The following is a 27429-nucleotide window of genomic DNA, read 5'->3' on the forward strand; positions in this document are numbered from 1 at the left end:
CTCATGTGAAGAACTGGCTCATTGTAAGACCCTGATGCTGGGAATAATTGAAAGCAGGAGGAGAAGGGACGACAGAGAATGAGCTGGCATCACCAACTCAACTGACATGTGTTTGAGAAAGCACCTGGAGACAGTGAAGGACAGGGAAGGCTGTCATGCTGTAGTTCATGGGGTCGCGAAGAGTGGGACATGACTGAGCGACTGAACTGACTGACAGACTGTGGGAAACTCTATATCACCTTATAAAAGGCTTAAGATATATGTTAACCAACTGGATATATGGGGCTCATTTTTATCCTGATTCAAATTGTGAAAAAAGCAGATGATGTTAGAAACAAATTAATGTTAACTTGCCTATATATGATAATAATACTGTGGCTATATTTAAACCAAGAGAATTATTCTTTCAAAATACAAACTGAAATATTTACAGATGAAATAACAGGATGTGATGTATCTGCTTGAAAATAATGGTGAGGGGCAGAAGGACAGAGATAAAATGACATTCCTCTTATCAGTCATTAATAAAGTTGGCTTAAGGGTCCTGGAGGGTCTCCATATTATTCTGTCCTTATTTTTATTTAAAATATTTCTTAATGAAAATTAAAAATAATTTACTTCCATTTCAAATTGAAAAGTAGGATCATAAATTAAACTTAAAATGAATTGTGTGGAGTTTTGCGGCAAAACAACAAAGTCCGTTTCCTCCATTTGGTCTTGTAACAACAATAAAAACAAAATTAAACAAGATTTTCTCAAGGGATAATTTAAACAGGGACTACGTGCCTGTTTGTAAAAAATATATTAATGAAGATTTCTTTTGAAAAATTCAGGGATCACCTATGATTTCCATTCACTGTAAATAAATAGCCAGCTTTCCCAGATGGCACAGTAGTAAAGAATCACCTGCCAATGCAGAAAGCACAAGAGACACAGTCCTTCCAGGATTCAAGTCCTTTTCTTGATTTTCATCATCAGTGAGGACAGTACCACGGTTGGTCATCAGAATCAATTCAATAGCTATTAATGTGCTTGAAAATAGTTATTAAGTTCATTCAGTTTTCTTTTCTAGTAGGAAAAAAAAAAAGCTAATTTTCTAAACTTTTTCCACTGTCAAGGTCCTACCTTTTCACATTCCAATCATGATGTGACTCTGCTTTGTCACCTCTTTAAAAACTACGTATCAGTTTTACATAACATATGCATGTGTATGCACTAAGTCACTCCAGTACTGTCTGACTCTTTGTGACCCTATGGACTGTAGCTCTCTAGGCTCCTCTGCTGCTGCTGCTGCTGCTAAGTCGCTTCAGTAGTGTCCAACTCTGTGCGACCCCATAGATGGCAGCCCACCAGGCTCCACCGTCCCTGGGATTCTCCAGGCAAGAACACTGGAGTGGGTTGCCATTTCCTTCTCCAATGCGTGAAAGTGAAAAGTGAAAGTGAAGTCGCTCAGTCATGTCCGACTCTTAGCGACCCCATGGACTGCATGCAGCCTACCAGGCTCCTCAGTCCATTGAATTCTCCAGGCAAGAATACCGGAGTGGCTTGCCCTGCCCTCCTCCAGGGGATCTTCTAGACCCATGGATCAAACTTGCGTCTCCTGCATTTCAGGCTGGTTCTTTACCATCGAGCCACCAGGGAAGCCCACACATATGTATATTTCTTTCCTTTTGGACTTTCTTCCCATTCAGGTCACCACAGAGCACTGAGTAAGTTCCCTGTACTATACAGTAGGTGCCCTTCAGTTATCTATTTTATACATAATATCAATAGTGTATATGTGCCAATCCCAGTCTCCCTATTCTTTTCATATCCCCCTTTTTTCCCTTAGTATACATATGTTTGTTCTCTACATCTATGTCTCTATTTCTGCTTTGCAAGTAAGATCATCTATACCATTTTTCTAGATTCCACAGGCATTAATAAACAATATTTGTTTTCCTCTTTCTGACTTACTTCACTCTGTTTGACAGCCTCTGTGATGACCTAAATGGGAAGGAAATCCAAAAGAAGAGGGAATGTATGTGACTGTAAAGCTGATTTACTTTGCTGCACAGCAGAAACTGACACAACATTGTAAAACAACTATACTCCAAAAAGAAAAATATGAAACCCACATAACCCAAGACCTCTCTTTAAACACATTATTTTGCCTTTTTATACTTAGTATTTGAAGCTATTATATACATGCACAGATAAAAATTCTCTTTTTGCACACCTTAAATAATTATATCATGGGTGGTGATCTATGTTATAGATTGTCATATAGCACTTATACATGAGCTTCCTTTCTTCTAGGCAATAAATTACTTCACATTGTTTTCATTTATTATGAAGTTTACCACATACTAAATTATAATTTCAAGTGGTTATATTCTTAATATTCTGTCCTATCCACCATGAGGCTTCCCTGGTGGCTCAGTGGTAAAGAAGCCCCAGCCAATGCAAGAGACACAAGAGATGTGGTTTCGATCCCTGGGCCAAGAAGATCCCTTGGAAGAGGAAATGTCAACCCACTCCAGTATTCTTGCCTGGAGAATCCCATGGGCAGTGGAGCCTGGTAGGCTACAGTCTGAAGGGTTGCAAAGAGATGCCCATAACAGCAACTAAACATGCCCGCACACCTATCAACCAACATATATAACAAGACATTTTAAATGTAAATGCCAATATATAAATGAATCTTGAATGATATTTCTAAACCTAACATTTACTGTCAGATCACCTTGTCCAAAATATGGAGATGATATATAAAATCAATAAAGATGTATTTAAAGAAATGGCTGAATCAAACTCATCCATTTAATGTATCAAAAATAACACAGTTGTTGTGGATTCTGTTATTAAAACTCTCAGAATTAATATTCTGTAACCTCTAAAACCCCCCAAAATATATCCATTTATTGATGCTAAACTGCCCAGATAGTACAACATCAGAAATGAATTTAGTTTCATCAGAAGACATGGAAGAATATTCAATCATCTCCTAAGAACAGACAGAAATAATTCACAAACTGTGGGCTGATCTGTCTCATATTTTGAAAGGCTGATGTCCCGGCCTTATTAATCCGTATTTCAGAGTTGTTTTTTTAGTAATAGTAACTGACTCTCATCAGGCACTCTATCTATCAGATCTAGTCCCTTAAATCTATTTCTCACTTCCACTGTGTAATCATAAGGGATATGATTTAGGTCATACCTGAATGGTCTAGTCATTCTGCCTCTTGAGAAACCTATATGCAGGTCAGGAAGCAACAGTTAGAACTGGATACAGAACAACAGACTGGTTCCAAATAGGAAAAGGAGTACGTCAAGGCTGTATATTGTCACCCTGCTTATTTAACTTCTATGCAGAGTACATCATGAGAAATGCTGGGCTGGAAGAGGCACAAGTTGGAATCAAGATTGCCAGGAGAAATATCAATAACCTCAGACATGCCGATGACACCACCCTTATGGCACAAAGTGAAGAGGAACTAAAAAGCCTCTTGATGAAAGTGAAAGTAGAGAGTGAAAAAGTTGGCTTAAAGCTCAACATTCAGAAAATGAAGATCATGGCATCTGGTCCCATCACTTCATGACAAATAGATGGGGAAACAGTGGAAACTGTCAGACTTTATTTTCTTGGGCTCCAAAATCACTGCAGATGGTGACTGCAGCCATGAAATTAAAAGACACTTACTCCTTGGAAGGAAAGTTATGACCAACCTAGATAGCATATTCAAAAGCAGAGACATTACTTTGCCAACAAAGGTCTGTATAGTCAAGGCTATGGTTTTTCCAGTGGTCATATATGGATGTGAGAGTTGGACTGTGAAGAAAGCTGAGTGCCGAAGAATTGCTGCTTTTGAACTGTAGTGTTGGAGAAGAGTCTTGAGAGTCCCTTGGACTGCAAGGAGATCCAACCAGTCCATTCTAAAGGAGATCAGTCCTGGGTGTTCTTTGGAAGGAATGATGCTAAAGCTGAAACTCCAGTACTTTGGCCACCTCATGCGAAGAGTTGACTCATTGGAAAAGACCCTGATGCTGGGAGGGATTGTGGGCAGGAGGAGAAGGGGACGACAGAGGATGAGATGGCTGGATGGCATCACTGACCTGATGGACGTGAGTCTGGGTGAACTCCGGGAGTTGATGATGGACCAGGAGGCCTGCAATTCATGGGGTCGCAAAGAGTCGGACATGACTGTGACTGAAGTGAAGTGAACTGAACTGAACTGACTCAAGTATTTTCTCAATGTGGTCTGCCCTTTTCCTAAAACTAAGAGTTTAGTATTATGTTTGGTTATAGAAAATTAATAGATAATTTAAAAAATTTTTTTAAATCACTGACTATGCATATCACAAATAATATGGTGAAACTAAATTATTCATATGAAACACAAATTAATGCATTTAGTGTCTTGGTAACATAGTCTAATTAGGGGAGGAAGTATTACCTCTTTCCATTCCACACAAACTAGCCTAAAAGTATCTTTATAAATACATTCATCCCTTAATTCAGAATATAAACTTGTATGAACAATGGGAATTCTATATAAATATTGGTTTGTTTAAAACTTTTAGTAGCTGGTTATTCGACCAGCATTTGTACCACTAAATCAGGATATATAAATCCTGGCTTAATTTCTAATTATTTCATTGCTTAGGACAAAGAAAATTTGAGATACACAATTGTTCATCTACAAATAGAAAAAAAATCTGGAAAATTAACTTTTCTAGCTGATAAATGTACTTAAAATATATTCTGAAAAACCTCAAGAATATTATAGAACTCTAAAATAAAGTTCTATACTCTACTAAATGCTCAGATTTCTGTACAGAAAAAGAATGGCTAAAGTACTGTTACTTATTTCTTTACTGTATTATTTCTTCATGTACTTAACTGTTGCTGGATTAGTTATAGCTGTATAACCTGTTCATAAGCTGACAATCTCCCTAAATATTCTCTCCAAGTGTTACTAGAAGCAGTTAACAGTCTCATCTTGAGCTAGTGTTCATAATACTGTGACAAAGTTATAGAAAAACCTACAGTCCCTGAACAAGTGAAGTCTAAATGTCTTGCGTGCATGCTGAGTCACTTCAGTTGTGTCTGATTCTGTGAGACCCTATGGACTGTAGCCTGCCAGGTTCCTCTGTCAACGGGATTCTCCAGGAAAGAAGACTGAAGTGGGTTACCGTTTCCTTCTCCAGGGAATCTTCCCAACCCAGGGTTCGAACCTATGTCTCTTATGTCTCCTGCATTGGCAAGCGGGTTCTTTACCAGTCATGACACCTAGGAAGCCCCTTAAATATCTGAGTTTTCACATTTATGGGTGGAATTAAAAATGACTACTGCAAACAGTTCTATTTCATTCAGACCATGTCTTTTTTCTTAAAAATATTTTCTTTGTTGCATTTAAAATTCACTGCCCTTATTCATCTTTCAGGCACAGAAATTAATATTTATGATCACTAAATCAAAGCAGCATGCCTAGACCAGATTAGATTAGCATATATTTCCCTCTCTGACTTTCTCAGGAACATGGTAAAAGAAATTTATAATTTGGAAGCATTTTTATTCTATGCATAGTGCCTTTTTAGAACTGGAATCCATGTGCCTTTCTTTCAGGGAAAAACAGTATGGTTCAAAATTAAAACCAAGTTATAAATCATTAGTTCTGGTTTTACCTACTGTCTACAGCAATGTATTACCTTATTTTATCAACACTAACCCAATAAATAAAAACCACATTTTGAGCACGTTCTGGTTCATATTTAATATATATGTATCCAAAGAAAAACCTACATTGAATGCATTAATATAGGTAACCCCATTACCCTACAGCTCAAATATGTTGAAGATCCATCTAGCTACTCTTTCTGGAGCTTTAGGAAGGATGCTCGGGTAAACAGGGAGTTCCAGGCTGCTGCCACATAGCTTGGATAAGAGAAGATTCCAGCAGTTCTAAGGGGTCACATGGCACCCCAATCACAAGTAAACCTGAAATAGTCAAAGATCTGCACAAAGATCAGGAAGCATCTTTGTCTTCCTTTGTCTACAACTGGTGGGGCGAGGGAACATAACATGAAATAAATGTATAAATAAACATTTTAAAATGTGATACAACAGCAAAGTTATAACAGTTGTCATTAATAAGGAAAAATCAGAGAGCAAGCAAATGGGATCATTTCTATAAGACAAGTAAAACCTTACACGAAGGACAAGTCTTTTGCCAGTATTTTGAGTCTTACACATTTATCTCTGAAAACAGATTCACATAAAAGGCCAGTGTAATACTCCATATTAAAACATAAGTATCCATTTGAAAATAACTTGAAAATGTATCCAGAAAGTCAATTTTGACTTTAATATACAACTACTTAATAATATCACTCTAACGGTGACCTCTCTATGGCTGCACTTGAACTCAAATCAATTTGTATAATTTAATGATTGGAGATTATCTCATTTCAATTTCATTTAATATTTCAAAAGTGTTAATAAAATCATTTAAATGTCTCAGGTTCTTTTCACAAGTACATAAGTCTATCCTCATCATCTGATCCTTTATTTCCCAGAGCTTGTCTTTCTTCTCTCTTCAAATACTAGAGTTTCTCTTTTTCTATTTATATCAGCTGTTGTCTCCTTGAATTATCTCAAAAGTTCAGTGTCAACTAGAGGGCGCCGTAGAGAGGGTGAAGTGTGTCCCTAAAGATAAAATGCCACCTTCCACCTCATCAAAAAGGAGAATTCATCTCTGATCCTTTGATTTAGCAAGCAGGATTCAGGTTCTAATATCATCTCAAAACACACAGATGTTCAACTCATTCATTTATTAACCCCATTTATTGACTATCAACTCTGTTCCAGCATTATCTTAAGCACTGTACATACAGTTAAGTGTAGTGGTTACTGCCAGGGCATTGGCTTCCTGGGCATATAGCCAGATCTTAAACAAAGAGATTAAAATCTGTATGATTAAACAGTTCCTAGAACAGACTAGAAGCTTAATTCTTGGGTGAAAGAATGAACATCAATATTAATTACATATTGTGATAAGTACTATAGGAAAAAAAGAGATTACTTTGAGAGAAGATAACAATATTAAATGCATCTCTGTGGGAATGTTATATAACCTGAGACCTAAGCAGAATTTTTACAAGAATGTGCAGAGATTTGAGGTGAAAGAGTTTGGTACATCTGAGAAAGTGAAAGAATGTTAGTGAAATGGGTTTAGCTTGGTAGATGAGCAAGACCATAGTATAAATAGGCAGGAACCAAATACTAATAAGACCCTAAAGTCATGTTAGTAATTTTTAACTTTATCTTCATTATAATGAAGAGTCATTGGAGTATATTCAGCAATGTGGCCAGAAAAGCACATAAAACAGTCAAAAAATAGAGCTACGATATGATCCAGCAATCCCACTCCTGGGCATGTGCTGTGCTCAGTCATTAGTCGTGTCAGACTATTTGCAACCCCATTGACAGTAACCCACCAGGATCCTTGTGGAATTTTCCAGGCAACAATACTGAAGTGTGTTGCCATTTCCTACTCCAGGGGATCTTCCCAAACCCAGGGACTGAACCTACGTTTCTTGTGTCTCCTGCATTGGCAGGTGGGTTCTTTACCACTGAGCCAGCTGAGAAGCCACTCCTGGGCAAATATTCAGGGAAAACCATTATTCAAAAAGATGGACCCTGATGTTCATTGCAGCACTATTTACGATAGCCATGATATGAAAACTACCTAAATGTCCATCTATAGAAAAATGGATAAAGATGTGGTGTATATATACATATATATACAATGAAATATATTCAGTCATCAAAAAATTAAATAATGCCATTTGCAGCAACATGGATGGACCTAGAGATTGTCATATTAAGTGAAATAAGTCAGACAAATATCATATGATATCACTTATATGCGGAATCTAAAAAAAATGACACAAATGAACTTGTTTACAGAGTTCATTTGAAAATGAACGAATGAACCAGACTCACAGACACAGAAAACAAACTTATGATTACCAAAGGGTAAACAGAATGAAATATAAATTAGAAGCTTGGGATTAATATCCACATACTAGTACATATAGAATAGATAAACAACAAGGACCTACTGTGTAGCACAGGGAACTCGATTCAATATCCTGTAACATTCTATGTGGGAAAAAAGTCTGAAAGAGTGGATATATGTATACATATAACTGAACTTTGCTGTACACCTGAAATTAACACAATATTGTAAATCAACTATACCCCAATATAAAGCAATGACTAAATTTAAAGAAATTAATAAAAGCATTCAAAGTTTCTGGCTCCTTTATGGAAAATGGATGGAAGAGAAACAAGTACAGAAATGGAAGGATGAGCACATGAGCCTGGAGACTTGACAAGGACACAGAAGAGTGGCTAGAAGTAAAAGTCATTTAGATGGTAGAAATCCTAGAAGAGGGGTCAAGAGTGAAAGAGTCAGCAGAGGGCAAGATGCTAAGCCCTTTATCCCATGAAAAAGAAGGATACTTCAGAGCAATCCAACACACTGGAATCTGCATTTACTCTAAGCAGTTCTGTGTTTCAGTTTTTCACTCCCCATGGGTAGAGCAAAGCTCTCCCTTCTCAAAGCAGGAAGAAACTTGCTCAGTTTGTATGGTGATGACTGACTTTCCCACAGAGTGTTCTCACTCTCAGGACTGGAGACCAGGACAGAGAACCTGACACCAGCCTCTGATTGCTGCAGTCAATGTCTGCAAACTGATCCTGGAGAAGGGCTAGTGGCTGGCTCCCGGCTCCGCTGTCTTTGCAAGAAAGCAAGGTGCCTTCTCCTGGTAGGAATAAGCTTCTGGTTTTTCCCTTGAACCTTTAAAGCACGCTGCTCCCTGAACAGGCTGGTATTTTGGCAACGGTGGTCCTCAGTACTTCCAAGTTTGGTGGTGGATACTCTTTTGAGAAAAATCACCTATGACCATGTACACAAAGCGTTCATACTATTTTAGGAAGTACACAGGCCCATTGAAGCTGAATCACAGACCCAGGAATGGTTAGCAATAGAATTCAATGACATGTAAGGTTAATCAGGTCTGCTAATACCAAACTTCAGGATAAATGATGTGGGAAACACAAAGCAAGTGCTCTCACCCCCAAAATAAAAACTAGCATAATGAGCCTAGACTCTAATTGGCATGCTAATCCAAACCATCTCCTCATAAGTAACCACAGAGACTTATGACAAAGCTTTGGTATCAAAAGACTTGAGTTCAGCTGAACCATACATGAATGAATCATGAAAAAGTCTTTCAATGTCTCTAAGATTTAGGAATCTCATTACAAAGCAAGGTTAATAACAACCATCCTTGCCTGTTCAAACTTTTGCATGGGGCAATATGTAATACTTATACATTTTTTAGATGTTCTTATTTGCATATTTACTCAAATCTTACTTAAACTAGTTTCCAAGGAGTCACTTCACTCACCTTGGACTGGAAATATAGTCTTCTTAAGGTCTGAGCTGCTGATATCAGAAAGGGCTTTTCACATTACAACAGAACATACAGGCATTATGTGAACACAATCTATCTCTATAAATTGTACATCCACAATGTTTTAGTTTATTTTATTCTAAATATGCTTCCTAGTTCAAATTGCATTTCATTTTCAGAGCATAGTTAAGCCAAGTTACCCTTGGACTATGGCTTCCCCGGTGGCTCAGCAGTAAACAATCTGCCTGCAATGGAGAAGACAGAAGTTCGATCCCTGGATTGGGAAGATCCCCTAGAGGAGGGTGTGGCAACCCACTCCAGTATTCTTGCCTGTAGAATCCCATGGACAGAGGAAACTGGCAGGCTATAGCCCATAGGGTAACAAAGAGTCAGACACTATGGAAGCGACTAAGCATGTACGCACCCTTGGAATATACTCACACAGCTCGATATCATGTGTAAGTATGGATATGATGTGTGGGCATTGAACTTGACCCATTACAAAAAGAAAGAGGCATTGTCGCTTACCTCTGTCACTGTCGTAGAGGTAGGCAAACTTGTCCCACTGGTAGTACTCAATCAAGCTGAGGAGGGCTCCTTTGAGGTCCGGTCTCATCTGAATGACAAATGGATGGGTGCCATCTGTTGGGAAGCTGGGAGTGATGAAGGACACATGGAGCGTGCCACAAAATGATGTGATGGTGTTTACTGACTTCTTGTCATAAAATCCAAAAATAGCATAGACTCCTCTTGAAAACTGGGAGCAGACTAGAAGAACAGGGGAAATAGAAAGATAAGTCATTGAAATTGGCATATAATCACATGCATTTGCTTGAAGCTAATGTCATTTTATATAATATACAAAAGAATCAACAAATTAAAACAGAAAGAGAGCTGATAATTCATCAAATTTATGAAGACTTACTCTATTTGAGAAATACAAAGATTTATAAAGCATTAAAAAATAATTCTGGTTTGGGACTATATCTAACTTAAAAGTTGTTGCACAGTGAAAGAAACTATCAACAAATCTAAAAAGGCAGCCTACTGAATGGGAGAGGTTTATTTGCAAATCATATATCTGATTGGGGTTAATATCCAGCATATACAAATAACTCATATAGCTCAACAAAAAATGAAAACAACCCAATTAAAAAGTGGGCAGAGGACCTGAGTAGATATTTTTCCCAAAAATACATACAGATGGCCCAACAGACACATGAAAAGATGTTCAATATCATTAATATTGCTGCTGCTGCTGCTGCTGCTAAGTCGCTTCAGTCATGTCTGACTCTATGTGACCCCATAGACAGCAGCCCACCAGGCTCCCCCGTCCCTGGGATTCTCCAGGCAAGAACACTGGAGTGGGTTGCCATTCCCTTCTCCAATGCATGAAAGTGAAAAGTGAAAGTGAAGTCACTCAGTCGTGTCCGACTCTTAGCGACCCCATGGACTGTAGCCCACCAGGCTCCTCCGTCCATGGGATTTTCCAGGCAAAAGTATTAGGGAAATGTAAATCAAACCCCACAATGAGATATCACCTCACACCCATTAAAGTGGGCATCATCAAAACACAACAAATAACAAGTGTTGGCAATATATGGAGAAAGGCAAACCCTTGCACAGTGTTAGTAGAAATGTAAATTTGTACAGCAACTATGGAAAACATTACAGTGGTTCCTCAAAAAATTAAAAGTAGAACTACCATTAAGCAATTCTACTTCTGGGTACTTTTCTAAAGTAATGCACCCCTATACTGTTCACAGCAGTGTTATTCATAATAGCCAAGACATGGAAACAACATAAGTGACCATCAACATATAAGTAGGTAAAGAAGATGTGGTGTGTATATATATAAGGAAATATTACTCAGCTATAAAAAAAAAAAAAGGAAGAAAATCATGGATAGACCTAAAGCATATTGTGCTAAGTGAATAAGCAAATACTGTATGACTTCACTTATATGTGGAATCTAAAAGACAAAACAATTATGTGAATATAACGAAACAGAAACAGATACAGAGGATAAAGAGATGATCACCAGTGGGGTGGGGATAAGGGGTGCAGATGAGTGAAATATGTGAAGGGAATCAAGAGGTACGAATTCCAGTTGCAAGATAAATGAGTCATAGGGATAAAATGTACATTGTGAGGAATATAGTCAATAGTACTTTGTATGGTGACAGACGGACTTATCATGGTGATTATTTTGTAATACACAGAAATAAGGAATTATGTTGTGCACCAGGCAGTAACATAGCACTGTAGGTCACTTATACATGAAACACAAACAAACTCATAGAAAAAAAGATTGTATTTGTGGTCGCCAGAGATGAGGAGTGGGGAAAGGGAGAATTGGATGAAAGGAGTCAAATGTATGAAATTCCTATTATAAGATAAAGAAGTATTAGGGATGTAACGTGAAGTGAAGTGAAGTGAAGTGAAAGTGTTTGTCGCTCAGTTCTGCCTCTTTGTGATCCCATGGACTGTAGCCCACCAGGTTTCTCTGTCCATGGTATTTTCCAGGCAAGAACACTGGAGTGGTTAGTCATTGCCTTTGCCAGGGAATATTTCTGACTAGGGACCGAACCTGTTCCATGTGCATTGGCAGGTATGTTCTTCACCATCTGAGCCACAAGGAAAGCCCAAGGATGTAATGTAAGACATAATAAATGTAATTAACACTGCAGAATGTTATATATGAAAGTTGTTAAGAGAGGAAACCCTAATAGCTCTCATCTCAAAATTTTTACATTTTTCTTTTATTTTGTATCTATGTGATATGATGAATGTTCACCAAACTTAACTGTGGTCAACATTTCATGATATACGTAAGTCAAATCATTATGCTGTCTGCCTTAAACTCATACAGTGCTGTATGTCAATTACATCTCAATAAAACAGGGCTTCCCTGGTGGCTCAGATGGTAAAGAATCTGCCTGCAAAGCAGGAGACCCAGATTTGACCTGTGAGTCAGGAAGATCCCCTGGAGAAGGGAATGTCTACAAACTTCAGTATCATGCCTTGGAAAATTTTATGGACAGAGAAGCCTAGTGGCCTACAGTCCATGGGATTTCAAAGAGTTGTACATGACTGAGCAACTAACACTTTCAGAACTGGAAGAAAAAAGAAAACATGCACATTATTATTTAACAGACTATGTAAATGTAAACATATTTTAGGATAGCTTTATAAAAAAAAGAGTACAAATAAAAATCATTAATTGTAAGAAGAACTAACTGCCATTATCTGGGATTTATATATATTCATGAGAGTTCATTCCTTATATTAGCTGATTCTTTTAAAAGGCTTTATTGTGCTAATAATGCTTTTATACTACACAATTGGTGTGCTTATGAAAAGTCCAATGCTGACCAAAACCTCTGTGAGAGAAGATAGAAGCAGGCCTGCCATCACGCATAGACACATGTCACCCGAAAAGGACATCTCTCGCCTTCAGAGACTGAGTCAAGTGGCAGCTGAATGAAGCTCAGAAATCCTAACCTTTTTTAACCTTTCCTATGAACTTAATTTATGCACGTGTCTACTTCACATGAGACAAAATATTATCAAAATGCTTTGGCTTAGAATCATTCTTAGAGGAAAAAATACGATATTTTATTGGGAAGTCCCCATCACTCCCACAATCCCTTGTTCTTTGCCCCTACTTGTATTTCAGTTAAGGACCTTATCCCAAACCCTCCCCCGCAGTCAGACCATCACTAAGTCATGGTCATTCGAATACCTAAATGTACTCCAAGGTGGTCCCCTTATGTCTTTCTCTGCTCTAACCAGTTCACTAACAGCATATGTTATGTACCTGGTGCTTGCCCTGTGGCCTGGCATGGTACATTAACTTACCTATTTCTCGTGATAACCCTCAAAATAGGAACTATTATTATTTACAAATTGCTGATAGGAAAATTAAAATGTAGGAAGACGAAGTGACTTAACCAGTCAGACATCTAGTAAATGAGAGATGCTGTATTAAAACCCAAACAGTTGGGATTCAGAGTCCACACTCTATATTAATGGATAATATTGTGTTTCTCACTCGGATTAGTGGAATACCTACCCAGTGTTCTTCCTTCATCCAGTTATGCCCCTTTCATTCAATTCTCCACAATTTAACCAGAATAATTTTTGAAACACAAATTTAATCCTATCTTTCTGAGAAGTAGGGTTCCTTTGTCCAAGACTAACCCCTGCAACACACAATACAAACCACACGTCCCAGTACTTAAGACAACAAATTCAGGTCAACTACATGCTTTGAGTGGATGAATAACTGATGTTTTTTAATTTCAAAGTTTATTTCAATCCAAAATATGAAAGTCAGCTATCCAAACTTCCTTTTATATTGATTAAACTTCATTTAAAGGATAAAGCCAATACTATCATATTTCACTTTAATTTAGTCATAAAATAAAAGATCTATAGAAAAAGTAGACTTGTTTAATAAATAAGAGTATTATTTATTTTCATAAGTAAAGATCATTGTTTCATTATAAGAAAATTGCCAAAGATTATAATAGCTAACTGCAGGCAATCAATACATGATAGGCAATAATTTCTAATGACTACTGTGTGATATGAAATGAAAGGAAAGCCAGATTAATTAGTTATTTCTTTGAGTGGCCTTTATTCATCAAATATTCCTATTTTCCTTTAAATATTTATTAGTCTTCAACTCATTTCTGCCTTTCTAACATAAGACATGTTCTGGGAGTTTAGGTGTAATATGTCATTGTGTAATGTGTCTAGGTCTGCGTAATGTATGAATTGCCATCTTTACTACCAATTTTCTGCACAACAGATTAATATATCTCAGAAAATAACTGTGTGTATTTATTTACATTTATTTTAAAACTTTAACATAAAGCAAAGATGAGATTCCTAACATCTTCACACTTATAGTTCTGTCCTGGTCTGAGTACAGAACTGGAAAACCACCTTTAATGTGTCTGACTCTGTTCATTGCTCACATACATGCAAAAGCCCTTTCACTATTAAAACCCATCTAGGCAAATTCTGCCAAGATTTATTTTATACACGTATGTATGTGTACTTACATGTATATCTTAAGTCTCAAGCTTGTTCAGAAATTGTTGATTCCACAAGACATAAAAATGAGAAGTTGCTCTAAAATTCTCTCTAGATTTATTTTATTTCATTTCCTGCAAAGTATTGGCATATCACCTAAATACTATAGGAATATCAGGCAACATGATTTACTAATGAGGCTTCCTCATCCATTCTCAGTGAATCACTCGGTAAAACAGGCCAGTGTTTGAATACACAGTCTAAATAAGGAGCCATTACCTTTCATTTTCCATTTGTTTTAGACTCTGGAGTAAGTTGTCAAGGGACCTCCTGGTTATCATGACCATCTGGAAACACCTGGCATTGGTCCAACAATATGCACAAGCTGCACAAGACTTCATCAGAAATGACAATTCACTAACTCAGGAGGTACTTGCAAAAAGTGCAGGCAGTTCAGCTGATTTTCCAGGCAGTTCAGCTGATTTCTCAGTGACCATAATTGCAGAACCATGGCCACTTCCTCCTAACTATTCAGCCACCTCTTAACCTCCCCCCTTGTCCTTCATCTCTTCATGACACATATTCAGTTGTCCACTTGCCCATACCCTCTATTTTTTAGGTTTTTCCTCTCTTGGTGTCCCTTTACCACACACACAATGAGCCCCATTTAGCCAATACAGCTCCTCTCCTTGACCTCATGTCTGTCATTGTTCCTGTCCCCAAGCATGATAAGATGACATTGCAATTTATACCCAGGACTCAGTCAGAATGTTGACTTGAGCTAAAGTGTTTCATTTACCCAATTTGCAAGACCACCTCAACAAGAAACACTGAGTGCTATGCTCCTAACACTCCACTCCCAAAATACCAGAGTGTTTGCATGCTATTAATAATACTGATCTTCTCCCCAATACTATACTGATACAAGAGCCCACCGACATAATACCCAAGAACATGAGTGCTCTACTTTGAAAGGGCTCCTCCTTGATTAGAAACAAAATTACTCATTTTCATCTCTACCTTATTCCCTAGCAATCTTCCAAAATTCAGTCATTTCCCTAATATATCTATTCTGAAAGAAGGAAGACTTACTATCAAGACAATATTTAAGTAATGTATCATAGCTCTGGAAACAGTTTCAAAGACACATTTCTTTTTTTTAAATTTTTTAAAATTTTACATATATGGTTTTTACAGCTATGGATTTTACAGCTATGGTTTTTCTAGTAGTCATGTATGGATGCAAGAGTTGGACCATAAAGAAAGCTGAGCACCAAGGAATTGATGCTTTTGAACTGTGGTGTTGGAGAAGACTCTTGAGAGCCCCTTGGACTTCAAGGAGATCAAACCAGTCAATCCTAAAGGAAATCAATCCTGAATATTCATTGGAAGGACTGATGCTGAAGCTGAAGCTCCAATACTTTGGCCACCTGATGCAGAGAGGCGACTCATTGAAATAGACGCTGATGCTTGGAAAAAATGAAGGGAGGAGGAGAAAGGGACAAAAGGGGACGAGATGGTTGGATGGCATCACTGACTCAATGGACATGAGTTTGAGCAAGCTCCAGGAGATGGTGAAGGACAGAGGTGTCTGGCATACTGCAGTTCATGGAGTCACAAAGAGCCTGACATGACTGAGCGACTAAACAACAACAATAGCTGATTAACAGTGTTGTGATAGTTTCAGGAGAATAGCAAACGGACTCAGTCATGTATATACATGCATCCATTTCCTCTAAACTCCCCTCCCATCCAGACTGCCATATAACATTGAGCAGAGTTCCATGTGCTATACTGTAAGTCCTTGCTAGTTATTTATTTTAAATGTAGCAGTGTGTACATGTCCATTCCAAACTCCCTAACTGTCCTTTCCCCTTATCCTTCCCTGGCAACAATAACAACTCACAGTTCTTTAAGTCTGTAAGTCGTATGTTTTATAAATAAGTTCATTTGTATAATTTCTTTTCTGATTCCCCATATAAGAAATGTCATACGATATTTCTCCTCTGTCTGACTTATTTACTCAATATGATGATCTCTAGGTCCACCCATGTTGCTGCAGGTGGCATCAAAATGAGTTAGACAATACTGCACCCCATATAGTCACCTTCTCCCATGTCACCTCTGGAGGGAGAGCAAGGAAGAGAAAGCTCCCAGTTTCACATCTAGATTCATGACCTGCACAACTACCCTCTGTATATAAACACTATTATAAACTTCTGAATTCTTATGCTAAATAGCATTAGAATTGTATTTATGCCTTAAAATTCCAAGCTGAATGTAAAATATTAGGTAAAGATGCTCTGAGTATGCCTTCAATTAAATATTTAATATCAACTTTGAGAAACTCAGCAAAGGCAAATCGTTTTTAAAGATACTTTAGGTCAAACAGCAGAAATTATAATCTCCTGGGTATAAGTAACTTGCTGATTACTCTGCTTTTTATTACAAGCCCAGATGATAAAAGTCAGTAACAATGCTGATGGAGCATCCAACTCACATCTTTTTCTCCTAGGTCATTCTGCTCATTGGTGCTGCTAATGTGGTATATTCTATGCAGCCTGGAGAACCTTGCATGATTATTTAGTAGAAAGGGAGAATAAAAGAGCCTGATGGTTTTTGCTCAACATGTTTTACATTTATAAATTGCCATTGACTGGTATGAAACCTGTAGTCTGCTTCATAAGCAGGAACTATGCTTTGCGGCTTGTGTGAAGTCTGCACAAGTCCATGTGAAAGCTGCATCACCAAACAAGCCTGACCTCAAAATCTGGAGACCAAAGAAAATCTCTCTCATCTTTTATCACACAGTTTTTGGCACAATGTCCTTGTAAACATTAACCCCAATTTTACTATTGAAATCTTCCTTAAGATCTCTTAATCATTAAATCTAATAATTTTTTCTCATATGTAGCTTTATTGGACTCTCTGAATTTATTTATTATTATTTATTCTGTTTCCATACAAAAATTAATCTGTTCTAGTTCTATGAAAACTGCCATTGGTGCTTTGATAGAGATTGCACTGAATCTATAGATTGCCATGAATACTAAAAAGAATACTAAGATGGGATCACTTTACTTAGTAGCCATTTAAAGTTATTTTAAAATAATGACTGTATTTCCCTGTACAATCCATCCTTGTTGCTTACTTGTTTTATACATAATAGTTTATATCTCTTAACCCCTTACACTTATCTTGACTTCCACCCTTCTCTCTCCCCACAGGTAACTAGTTTGTTCTCCATATCTGTGTGTTTCTGTTCTTTATATATGTTCCTTTGTTTTAATTTTTAGATTCAAAATATGATAACATACAGTATTTTTCTTTCTCTGGCTGACTTATTTCACTAAAAACATATTACCCTCCAGGTCCATCTACATTGTTGCACATGGAAATATTTCATTCTTTTTATGGCTAAGTAATATTTTAGTGTGTGTGTGTGTGTGTGTGTGTGACATTTATCCATTTGTCTGTTGATAGACACTTAAACTGGCTTCCCAGGTGGCTCAGTGATAAACACTCTGCCTGCAATGCAGGAGATGCTGGTTCTATCCCTGGGTCAGGAAGATCCTGTGGAGGAGGAAATGGCAACCCACTCTAGTATTCTTACCTGGAAAATTCCATGGACAGAGGAGCCTTGCAGGCTACAGTCCATGGGGTTGCAAAGAACTGAATATGACTGAGCATGCATGCACACACACTTAGGTCACTTCCATATCTTGGTTATTTTAAATAATGCTGCTATGAACATTAAGGTGCATATGTCTTTTCAAATCAGTGTTTTCATTTTCTTTGGAATATATCCAGGAGTGGAATTGCTGAATCATGTAGTAGTGCTATTTTAGTGTTTTGGGGAACCTATACATTGATCTTTATAGTGGCTGCAACAAATTACATTCCCATCAACACTGTACAGGGTTCCCTCTTCTCCACATCTATCCAGCATTTGTTATTTGTAGACTTTTGGGGCATCTTCATTCTGACAGGTGTGAGGTGATATCTTATTTCAGTTTGATTTTCATTTTCCTGATAATTAGTGATGTTGCACATATTTTTATGTGTCTATTGGCCATCTATATGTCTTATTCTATATGTCTTATGTCCATTTTTAAATCAGGTTGTTTTCTGATATTGAGTTGTATGAGTTGTTTAAATATTTTGCATGTTAACTCCTAGTCAGTCATAGTACTTGCAAATAATTTATGCCATTCTGTAAGTTATCTTTTAATTAAGCATTTAAGTTTAATTAGTTCTTATTTGTTTATTATTCCTATTGTTTCCACGGTTTTAGGAGTCCAATAAAATAAAATATTGCTCCAATATGCATTAAACAATATTCTGTCTATATTTTCTTCAAGGAGCTTTATGGTTTCAAGGAGTCTTACATTTACACCTTTAATCTATTTTAAGTTTATTTTTGTATGGTATTGAAGAATATTCTAATGTCATTCTTTTATATGTAGCTGTCCAGTTTTCCCAGTAGCATTTCTTGAAGAGACTTTTCCTCCATTGTATATTCTTGCCTCCTTTGTCATAGATAAGGTGACCATGCTGCTGCTGCTGCTAAGTCGTGTCCGACTCTGTGCGACCCCATAGATGGCAGCCCACCAGTCTCCTCTGTCCATGGGATTCTCCAGGCAAGAACACTGGAGCGGGTTGCCATTTCCTTCTCCAATGCAGCAAAGTGAAAGTGAAGTCGCTCAGTCGTGACCATAGGTACATGAATTTATCTATGTGCTCTCTATCTTGTTCCATTGGCCTATATTTCTTTTTTCTTTTTGTGCCAGTATTGTACTGTTTTGATTATTGTAGATTTGTAGTATAGTCTGAAGTCAGGGAATGTAATGCTTCCAGCTTTGTTCTTTTTTCTCAAGATTGCTTTGGCAATGTGGGACTTCTAGTTTTGTAAAACATGACCTGGGTATTTTGCTAAGAATTGCATTAAGTCTGTAGATTGTTTGGGTATAATGGCCATTTAACAAGATTAACTTTCTAATCCAAGAGCAAGAGATATCTTTCCACTTCTTTGTATTATCTTCAATTTTATTCATCAATGTTTTCTATTTTTCAGAGTAAAAGTCTTTTCACCTCCTTGGTGAAGTTCATCCCTACCTTTTTTTAGTTGATTCAAAATGGAATTCTCTTTATGCTTTCTCTTTCTGATAGTTATTTACTAGTGCATGTAGATAAGCAACAGATTTGCAGTTGTTCAGTCACTCAGTTGTGTCCAACTCTTTGCAATCCAATGGACTGCAGCATGCCAGGCTTCCCTGTCCTTCACTATCTCCCAGATTTTGCTCAAACTCATGTCCATTGAGTCCCTGATGGCATCCAACTATCTCATCCTCTGTTTCCCCCTTCTTCTCTTGCCTTCATTCTTTCCTGGCATCAGGGTCTTTTCCAGTGAGTCGACTCTTCTTATCATGTGGCCAAAGTATTGAAGCTTCAGCTGCAGTATCAGTCCTTCAGTGAATACTCAGGGTTGGTTTCCTTTAGGATTGATTGGTTTGATCTCCTTGCTGTCCAAGGGTCTTCTCCAGTGCTACAGTTTGAAAGCATCACTTATCTCATTTTTCTTCCTGTAATTGATTTCTAGTTTCATACCATTATGGTCAGGAAAAATGTTGATGCAATTTCTATTTTCTTCAATTTGTGAATGTTTGTTTTGTGGCCTACCATGTGATCTATCCTGGAGAGCATATCATGTGCACTTGAAGGGAATGTTTTTTCTTGTTTTTGGATGGAAGGTCCTATAGATTTTCATTAAGTCTAAGGGTCTGTGTCATTTAAGATGACTATTTTCTTATTTAATTTTTGTCTGAATGTAAGTGACATGACTGAAGCGACTTAGCAGCAGCAGCAAGTGAGGCATTAAAATCCTCTATCATTATTTCATTATTTTCAATTTATCCCTTTATGTCTGTTAATATTTGCATTATATAATATGTTTTCTGGTATTAAGTCCATATTTATTATATCTAATGCTATATCTTCTTCTTGTATTGATCTCTTTACCATTATATGATGTTCTTCTTTGGCTTTTGTTATAACTTTTAAAAAAGTCTATTTTGTCTGATCTGAGGATTGCTAAACCTACCATTTGTCATTTCTTTTTTTTTAAATATAAATTTATTTATTTTAATTGGGGGTTAATTACTTTACAATATTGTATTGGTTTTGCCATACAATCAACATGAATCTGCCACGGGTGTACACGTGTTCCCCATCCTGAGCCCCCCTCCCACCTCCCTCCCTGTACCATCCCTCTGGGTCATCCCAGTGCACCAGCCCGAAGCAACCAGTATCATGCATCGAACTTGGACTGGCAATTAGTTTCATATATGATATTATACATGTTTCAATGCCATTCTCCCAAATCATCCCACCCTCTCCCTCTCCCAGAGAGTCCAAAAGACTGTTCTATATATCTGTGTCTCTTTTGCTGTCTCGCATACAGGGTTATCATTACCATCTTTCTAAATTCCATATATATGTGCTGGTATACTGTATTGGTGTTTGCATAAATTTATTTTTCCATCTCCGCACTTCCAGTCTGTGTATGTCTTTAGCTCTGAAATGAGACTTCTGTAAGCAGCATATAGATGAGCTTGTTTTGTTTTCAGCCAGCTGCCCCATGTCCTTTGATTGGAAGTATTTAGTTCATTGGCATTTAACTGATTACTGAAAGGTTATGTACTTATTGCCATTTTGTTACTTCTTTTGTGTTTTTGTTTTGTCTCATTTTCTCTTTTTATTCTTCTACTTTCACTGTACTCTCTTGTGGTTTAATGACTGTATTGAGATGTGCTTGCATTCCTTTCTATTTAGTTTTTGTGTTTCAGTAATAGGTTTTGGATCTGTGGTTACCATAGAGTTCACAGATGTTGATCTATAACTATATCTATTTGTTTCAAACTACTGGTCATTTAAAGTTCAAACACATTCTAAAAGATCAACAGTTTTTACTCCCTTCATACACACTGTGTCTTTTTATGTTATATTTAACACCTTCACATTCATCCCGTCACTTCTTATTGCAATTATAATAAATGTATATGAAGTGTATAAGAAGTGCATATGATTTTACAATTCTTTGTTTTTAAATCTTCAGATTAGCTTATTTAAGTGGTTGATCCTCAGACTTTGTTATATATTTCCCTTTACTAGTGGGATGTTTTTTCCTTTCTTATAGATACTTTGGAGAAGGCAATGGCAACCCACTCCAGTACTCTTGCCTGGAAAATCCCATGGATGGAGGAGCCTGGTGGGCTGCAGTCCATGGGGTCACGACTGAGCGACTTCCCTTTCACTTTTCACTTTCACGCATTGGAGAAGGAAATGGCTACCCACTCCAGTGTTCTTGCCTGGAGAATCCCAGGGACGGTGGAGCCTGGTGGGCTGCCATCTATGGGGTCGCACAGAGTCGGACACGACTGAAGCAATGCAGCAGCAGCAGCATAGATACTTCCTGTTCCAGCCTTTTCTTTTCCACTTAGAGAAGACCCTTTCACACTTCTTATAGGATTGGTTTAATATTGACAAATTCAATTTTTGCTTGTCTGAAAACTTCTTTGTCTTTCATTCAATCCTAAATGATAATTTTGCTGAGTCGAGTATCCTAGGTTGTAGGTTTTTTCTCTTTTAGCACTTTAACTAAAGCATGCCAATCCCTCCTAGCCTGCAGAGTTTTTGCAGAAAAATTAACTGATAACCTTATGGGGTTTCCTTCATATATGACTTTTTCTCTTGCTGCTTTTAGAACTGTCTCTTTAACTTTTGCCTTTTTAATAATTGTATGTCTTAGTGTGGGTCTGTTTGTTCATCTACTTTGGAAGGTAGATGTGCTTTGTGCTTCCTATACCTGAATATCAGTTTCCTTCTGGTTTGGGGAATTTCAGCCATAATATCCTCAAGTACATTTTCAATCTCTTTCTCCTGAGAACTTTAGACTATAAACAATACCTAATGTTCTCTCAGAGGTCCCTTAAACTGTTCTCATTTATTTTTTCTTTTTGGATGACTTCTTTTATTCTTTCTTCCAGATCACCTAGGCATTCTTCTGTATCATCTAGTCTGCTGTCATCTCCTTCTAGTGTATTTTTCATTTCAGTTATTGTATTCTTTAGTTCTCTTTACTTTATATACACTTTCTTTCTAAGCCCTTAAAAATTCTCAGTTTATTATTTTCCCTAATTAAGTTAATATTCTTATTACTCAGAACTCTTTATAAGACAATTATTTATTTCTTTCATTAGTTGTTTTTCAGGGGTTTTCTCTTGCTCTTTTGATTGAAACAAACTTCCCTGTCTTCTCATTCTGTTTAATTTTCTCTGTCTCTAGGGAAAAAAGATAAGTAGATAAAACAGTTATCTACCCTGGTCTTGAAGGATGTTCTTGTGTGGGAGCATCCCTATGCAGCCTGCATGTGCCCAGTGACTTTGGGGGACAGCTAGGTCTGACATGAGCATAAGTCACATTTCTCCAGGGTGTCCTGGCAGTTATCACATTGGTAAGAGGTGGGGCTGGAGAAAGAGGGGCTAGAGCCAGAACCAGGTGTCAGCTGGGACTTCACTGCTCAGGGCCCACCACACCTTAGTGGGAGCAGAGACAGCTCCCCAGTTGTTGGAGCAGAAGCCCTGAAGTTTGGTCTGAGCTGGTTCCAGTCCCACTAAGTGTGTTCTCTCCCCTCCTCCCAGCAGTGCTGGACCAAGAGGAGCTGGCGTGGATACTTGGTGTGGGTCAGAGCATGGGCTCTAGTAGTTGCAGCCCCAGTCAGAGCCTCAGATTACTCCTGACCTGCTGTCACCATCCGTAGTTGGGGCTGCCTTCACCCCATTCAGATGCCACTCCAAGTCTTAGCCATCTCCACCTCTCATGACCTAGCACTCGTGACCTAGCACTCACCTCAGCTGTGGCAGCCCTTGCCCTTGCGTGGAGTGAGTGGGGCTCAGTGGGCATGAGGTTCAGGCTGGGGCAAGCACCGGGCAGTGTCAGAAAACTGTCCATAGTTCCCTACGGTTTCAATCTACTTCCTTCTTTGTGTTTAAGGAGTAAGCAAGTGTGCATGCTCTTGCTGTTTGTTACAGCCTTCCTGTTAGTTCAACTGGATTTCAAACTATCTTGGTCTCAATTACCTATTATGGTATATTCCTGGCTGGAGATGACAGCTCAATTCCAATCTATCATCCACTGGAGAACTTCTTATTCTATATCACTCAAACTAATTCCATTAGAAAAAAAGGAAAGAAAACCTTGAAAACATTAGCCTACAAATCATGTCTTTGTACTGGTTTTTTTTTTTTTTTCTTTCTTTCTGCTAATGGTATCATAACTCTTGCAATCATTGATTTTTGATATTTCAGAATAATTAATTCATTACTCTTCCTTGTCCTGCTCATGTGATCTATAACCAATTCTGTTTTATTCCACTACACTTGTTCCATTAACCAAGTATATTTAAGAACTTCTGAGATTACTGTTTAGATATGGGAAGATAGCTGCAGGCATGATAGATAAGATCCCCACTTATATGAAGCTTGTGTGTTACACTTTGTATTTCTTGCACCTTAGTTCTATTTTTCCTTGGTTCTTTCCCATGTCCTCTCTCATCTTCCTCCAAATCATATTCTTGGCATGTGAGCCTTCTTAAAGAACACCATGTAACTGACAGTCTCCAGGAATCAGTCTTCCAACTGTTCCTTTTTTTACATTCTATTTCTTAATGGTATCATCTCTTTTAATAAGGCCAAATTCCATTTTCTTGTGCAAATGTTTCCCAAACCTGAACCATTACAACAATTGTCTCCCTCTACCTATTTATTTACTGAGAAAATACATACTGTATATTATTATGTAGCAAATATACTATATACACTGTGTATATAATACAAACAGTGCATATGACTAACTTTTGAATTTTGTATTTTCACAGCACAGTGGTAAAGGAATCTGCCTTCCAATGCTGGAGATGCTAGAGACACAGTTCAATCCCTGAGTCCAGAAGATCCTCTAGAGTAGGAAATGGCACCCCACGCCAGTATTACTGTCTGTAAAATTCCATGAACAGAGAATTATAGTTATAGTCCATTGGGTTCCAAATAGTCAGATACTACTGAGCACACATGCATTTTTATATTTATTTCTTTGCAAGTATGATTTTTAGTCATAATATTTAATTCTTTCAAGACCTCAAATATGAGTTTTCTCAAAACAAAAAGAGAAACAATGGAAAGAAATGCATAAAATATCATTATTTTACATTGTTTAAAATCCTGTAACATTGATCTCAAGTGTTAAACATCATAGAAAAGTTATTATGTATCCAAGGATCTTGGGCTTTGACCTCAGATGGAGCAATTATAGAGCTACAAGTGAGAATAACCAGGGATTGAATCTTTTTTTTTTTTTTTTTTAAAGCTTTTAAAAACATTTTTTTTTAATTTTATTTTATTTTTAAACTTTACATAACTGTATTAGATTTGCCAAATATCAAAATGAATCCGCCACAGGTTTACATGTGTCAGGGATTGAATCTTGCTTTGCTATTACCTAGTTTGACTCGGTTGGGGAAGTCACATATTTCTCTGTGTCTCAGTTCAGCCAACTGTAAAGGAAGATAATCACGCTACCCACCTATTTAACTTGGAATGGGGCCTTATGAAAGAAAAGATAAGCTGAAACAGTGCTGGCAACTACTAAGGCCCAATAAGTCTCTCATGACCTGCCTTCTTATTTTCCATATTCTTACCAATGTTGATATTAACTATTTATTAATCATGCACCAGGATTTTACTCATTCTTTTCCTTTAGCATAAAATTCACCAAATCCATAGGACAAGTATTCATATGTTTAAAAAAATCTACCCTATCTTTTCAGAGTGTGAGAATCACACCAGACTTTTCGCCTTCCTTTATCCCCAGAATGAAACAATCACCAAATAATGTCCATCTGACATCTCAAATCTGTACTCTCCAGCTCTGCCAACACTGCCTTAATACAATCCTTCAACATTTATTGGCTAGATCATTGCAATAACCTCCCAAATAGCCCCTTTTATAATAAATCTCTTTCCTATCATGGCAGATATAATCCCCTAGCTTAAAATTCATCATTGTCTCCCCAGTGCTTAGAGAATAAACTACATTCCAGAGCTCAGGTGCTGCCCACTCTGTGTGGTCTGAGTCACATGCCTCTCACATGTGATTCTAATACAGTTTGCATTTCTGCGTCTCAGCCTGAGTTATAAATTTCTACCTTTGCCCTTGAACTGAGAGCTAATTGAAAGCAAAGAAGAAGTGTTATTTATCTCCAAGCACAGTTCAGCCCATATTTGGCACACATTGGGGATTTGATAAATGTCATGTAATAAAATAGCAGTTCTTCCATGAAAAGTGTCCTTCTTACCATCAACTGAATATGGTTTTCCCTGAATCTGATCCCCATCAACACTCTGCTTTTACCTCCCTTGTGACCTGAAACACAGTGTGTTTGAGTGTGTGGGCATGTGTATGTGTGGTAGTGGTTGGGGGAGGGGGGATCTGTGACCTCCTTGAGAGAAGGGGTCAGTGTGAGAACAGGGTAAGATCACTTGAAACAGAAGCTCATCTCCATCCTTTCCTGGCCACCTAGCAAAAGCATCACTGAGCCTGCGCCTGAGGCTCCTAATCTACTGAATGAGGATGCTAATTTGTATCCTGTCTTCCTTATAGGAAATCTTGAGAGATTAAATTAGAAATATGGCAAGAAGTCCTCGGGAGAATATAAATCACTATATAAATGTGTTAATGACAATAAATCCAAAAGTAATGAATTGTATCCTTGGCAAAACCCAGTTCAGGAACTTTCACAATTACATTATCAAACATTTGTTGAGTGAATACATGAACCCAACTAATTGTATAACAAAGATTTTTATATTGAAATTTCATTTTTGTTAATACTGGGGTATTTCTGAAAGCATAACAATATTTTCTTCAACTATCAGAATTTAAGAAATTTAATCTATCGTTTCTCATACCAGGAAAAAAACCCACAATTATGAACCTGAGAAGACCATCTTTGGAATTTTCAAAATGTATTTTATATGTGGAGAAGTTGAACCGAGGTGAAGTTACCAACCTGAAAAAATATGTAGCTCAGGATACAAGTGAAAATGGGAAGGAAAGACCTGAACTTCTGTCATGGAAGTTGTCTGTCACCCAATGAAGGCGGATGTCTACAGATATCCAGGAACACATTTTGCACTGGAAAGTATCTTCAGGGATTCTCACAATCTCAAATGTCTTATATAATTCAGTGGAATTGTTCAAATCTGAAAACTTATTACAAGCAACATTTATTCCTTAAAAAGTGCAATTGTTGAAATATAAAGGTTTTGGAACATTTAGTTTCTATATAAAAATTTGGGAGAAGGTGAAAAATGGAATTGTCTTTCTTAGAAAATCAATACCCTTTCTTAGATAAATCAATACCCTTTTCTCATAATGAAATGGAGTAAAACTATTTACTTTCCATTGATGGCCTTATTTAAAAGTTTACATATATACTGGAGCACCTTCTTTTCCCATCAAGTGACAGAAGGATTTCACTCTCAGGAGCTGACAGTTCAACATCTCTTCTAAAAGGCTCATCTCTTCAAAAGCCAACCTTTGCTTGTCCACTGCTGTCTTCCAGAAGCCAGCACAGTTCCTGGCATGGACACTCAGTTTACAGGGAGTGCCTGAAACACTCAATGATTCAAAGACAATGTGAAGAATAATACACACAGACCACAACAACAATTTCTATAAATTGCCTTGCTGATGATTTTCCCTATAGCTGTGCCACAAATCATTACTATGAGAAATCACTTCTCCTATATATACATTTTTACCCCATTTCTCATACAAATACTAAATAGGATTCAGCATCATCACTCA

General features: G+C 37.4%; 1 protein-coding gene across 4 annotated transcripts in view; it reads right to left on the bottom strand.

Annotated features, from left to right (window-relative positions):
* The window catches only part of GRIA2 (glutamate ionotropic receptor AMPA type subunit 2), a 183213-nt gene that overhangs the window by 80900 nt on the left and 74884 nt on the right, over nt 1-27429 (bottom strand). For all 4 annotated transcript variants that reach the window (XM_055549419.1, XM_055549422.1, XM_055549421.1 and 1 more), the window contains one exon: nt 9994-10233. In XM_055549419.1, coding sequence (XP_055405394.1) covers nt 9994-10233 — 240 coding nt within the window. The remainder of the gene's footprint in view (nt 1-9993; nt 10234-27429) is intronic.

The sequence above is a fragment of the Bubalus kerabau genome, chromosome 16, assembly GCF_029407905.1.
Source record: "Bubalus kerabau isolate K-KA32 ecotype Philippines breed swamp buffalo chromosome 16, PCC_UOA_SB_1v2, whole genome shotgun sequence".
Taxonomy (NCBI): domain Eukaryota; kingdom Metazoa; phylum Chordata; class Mammalia; order Artiodactyla; family Bovidae; genus Bubalus; species Bubalus kerabau.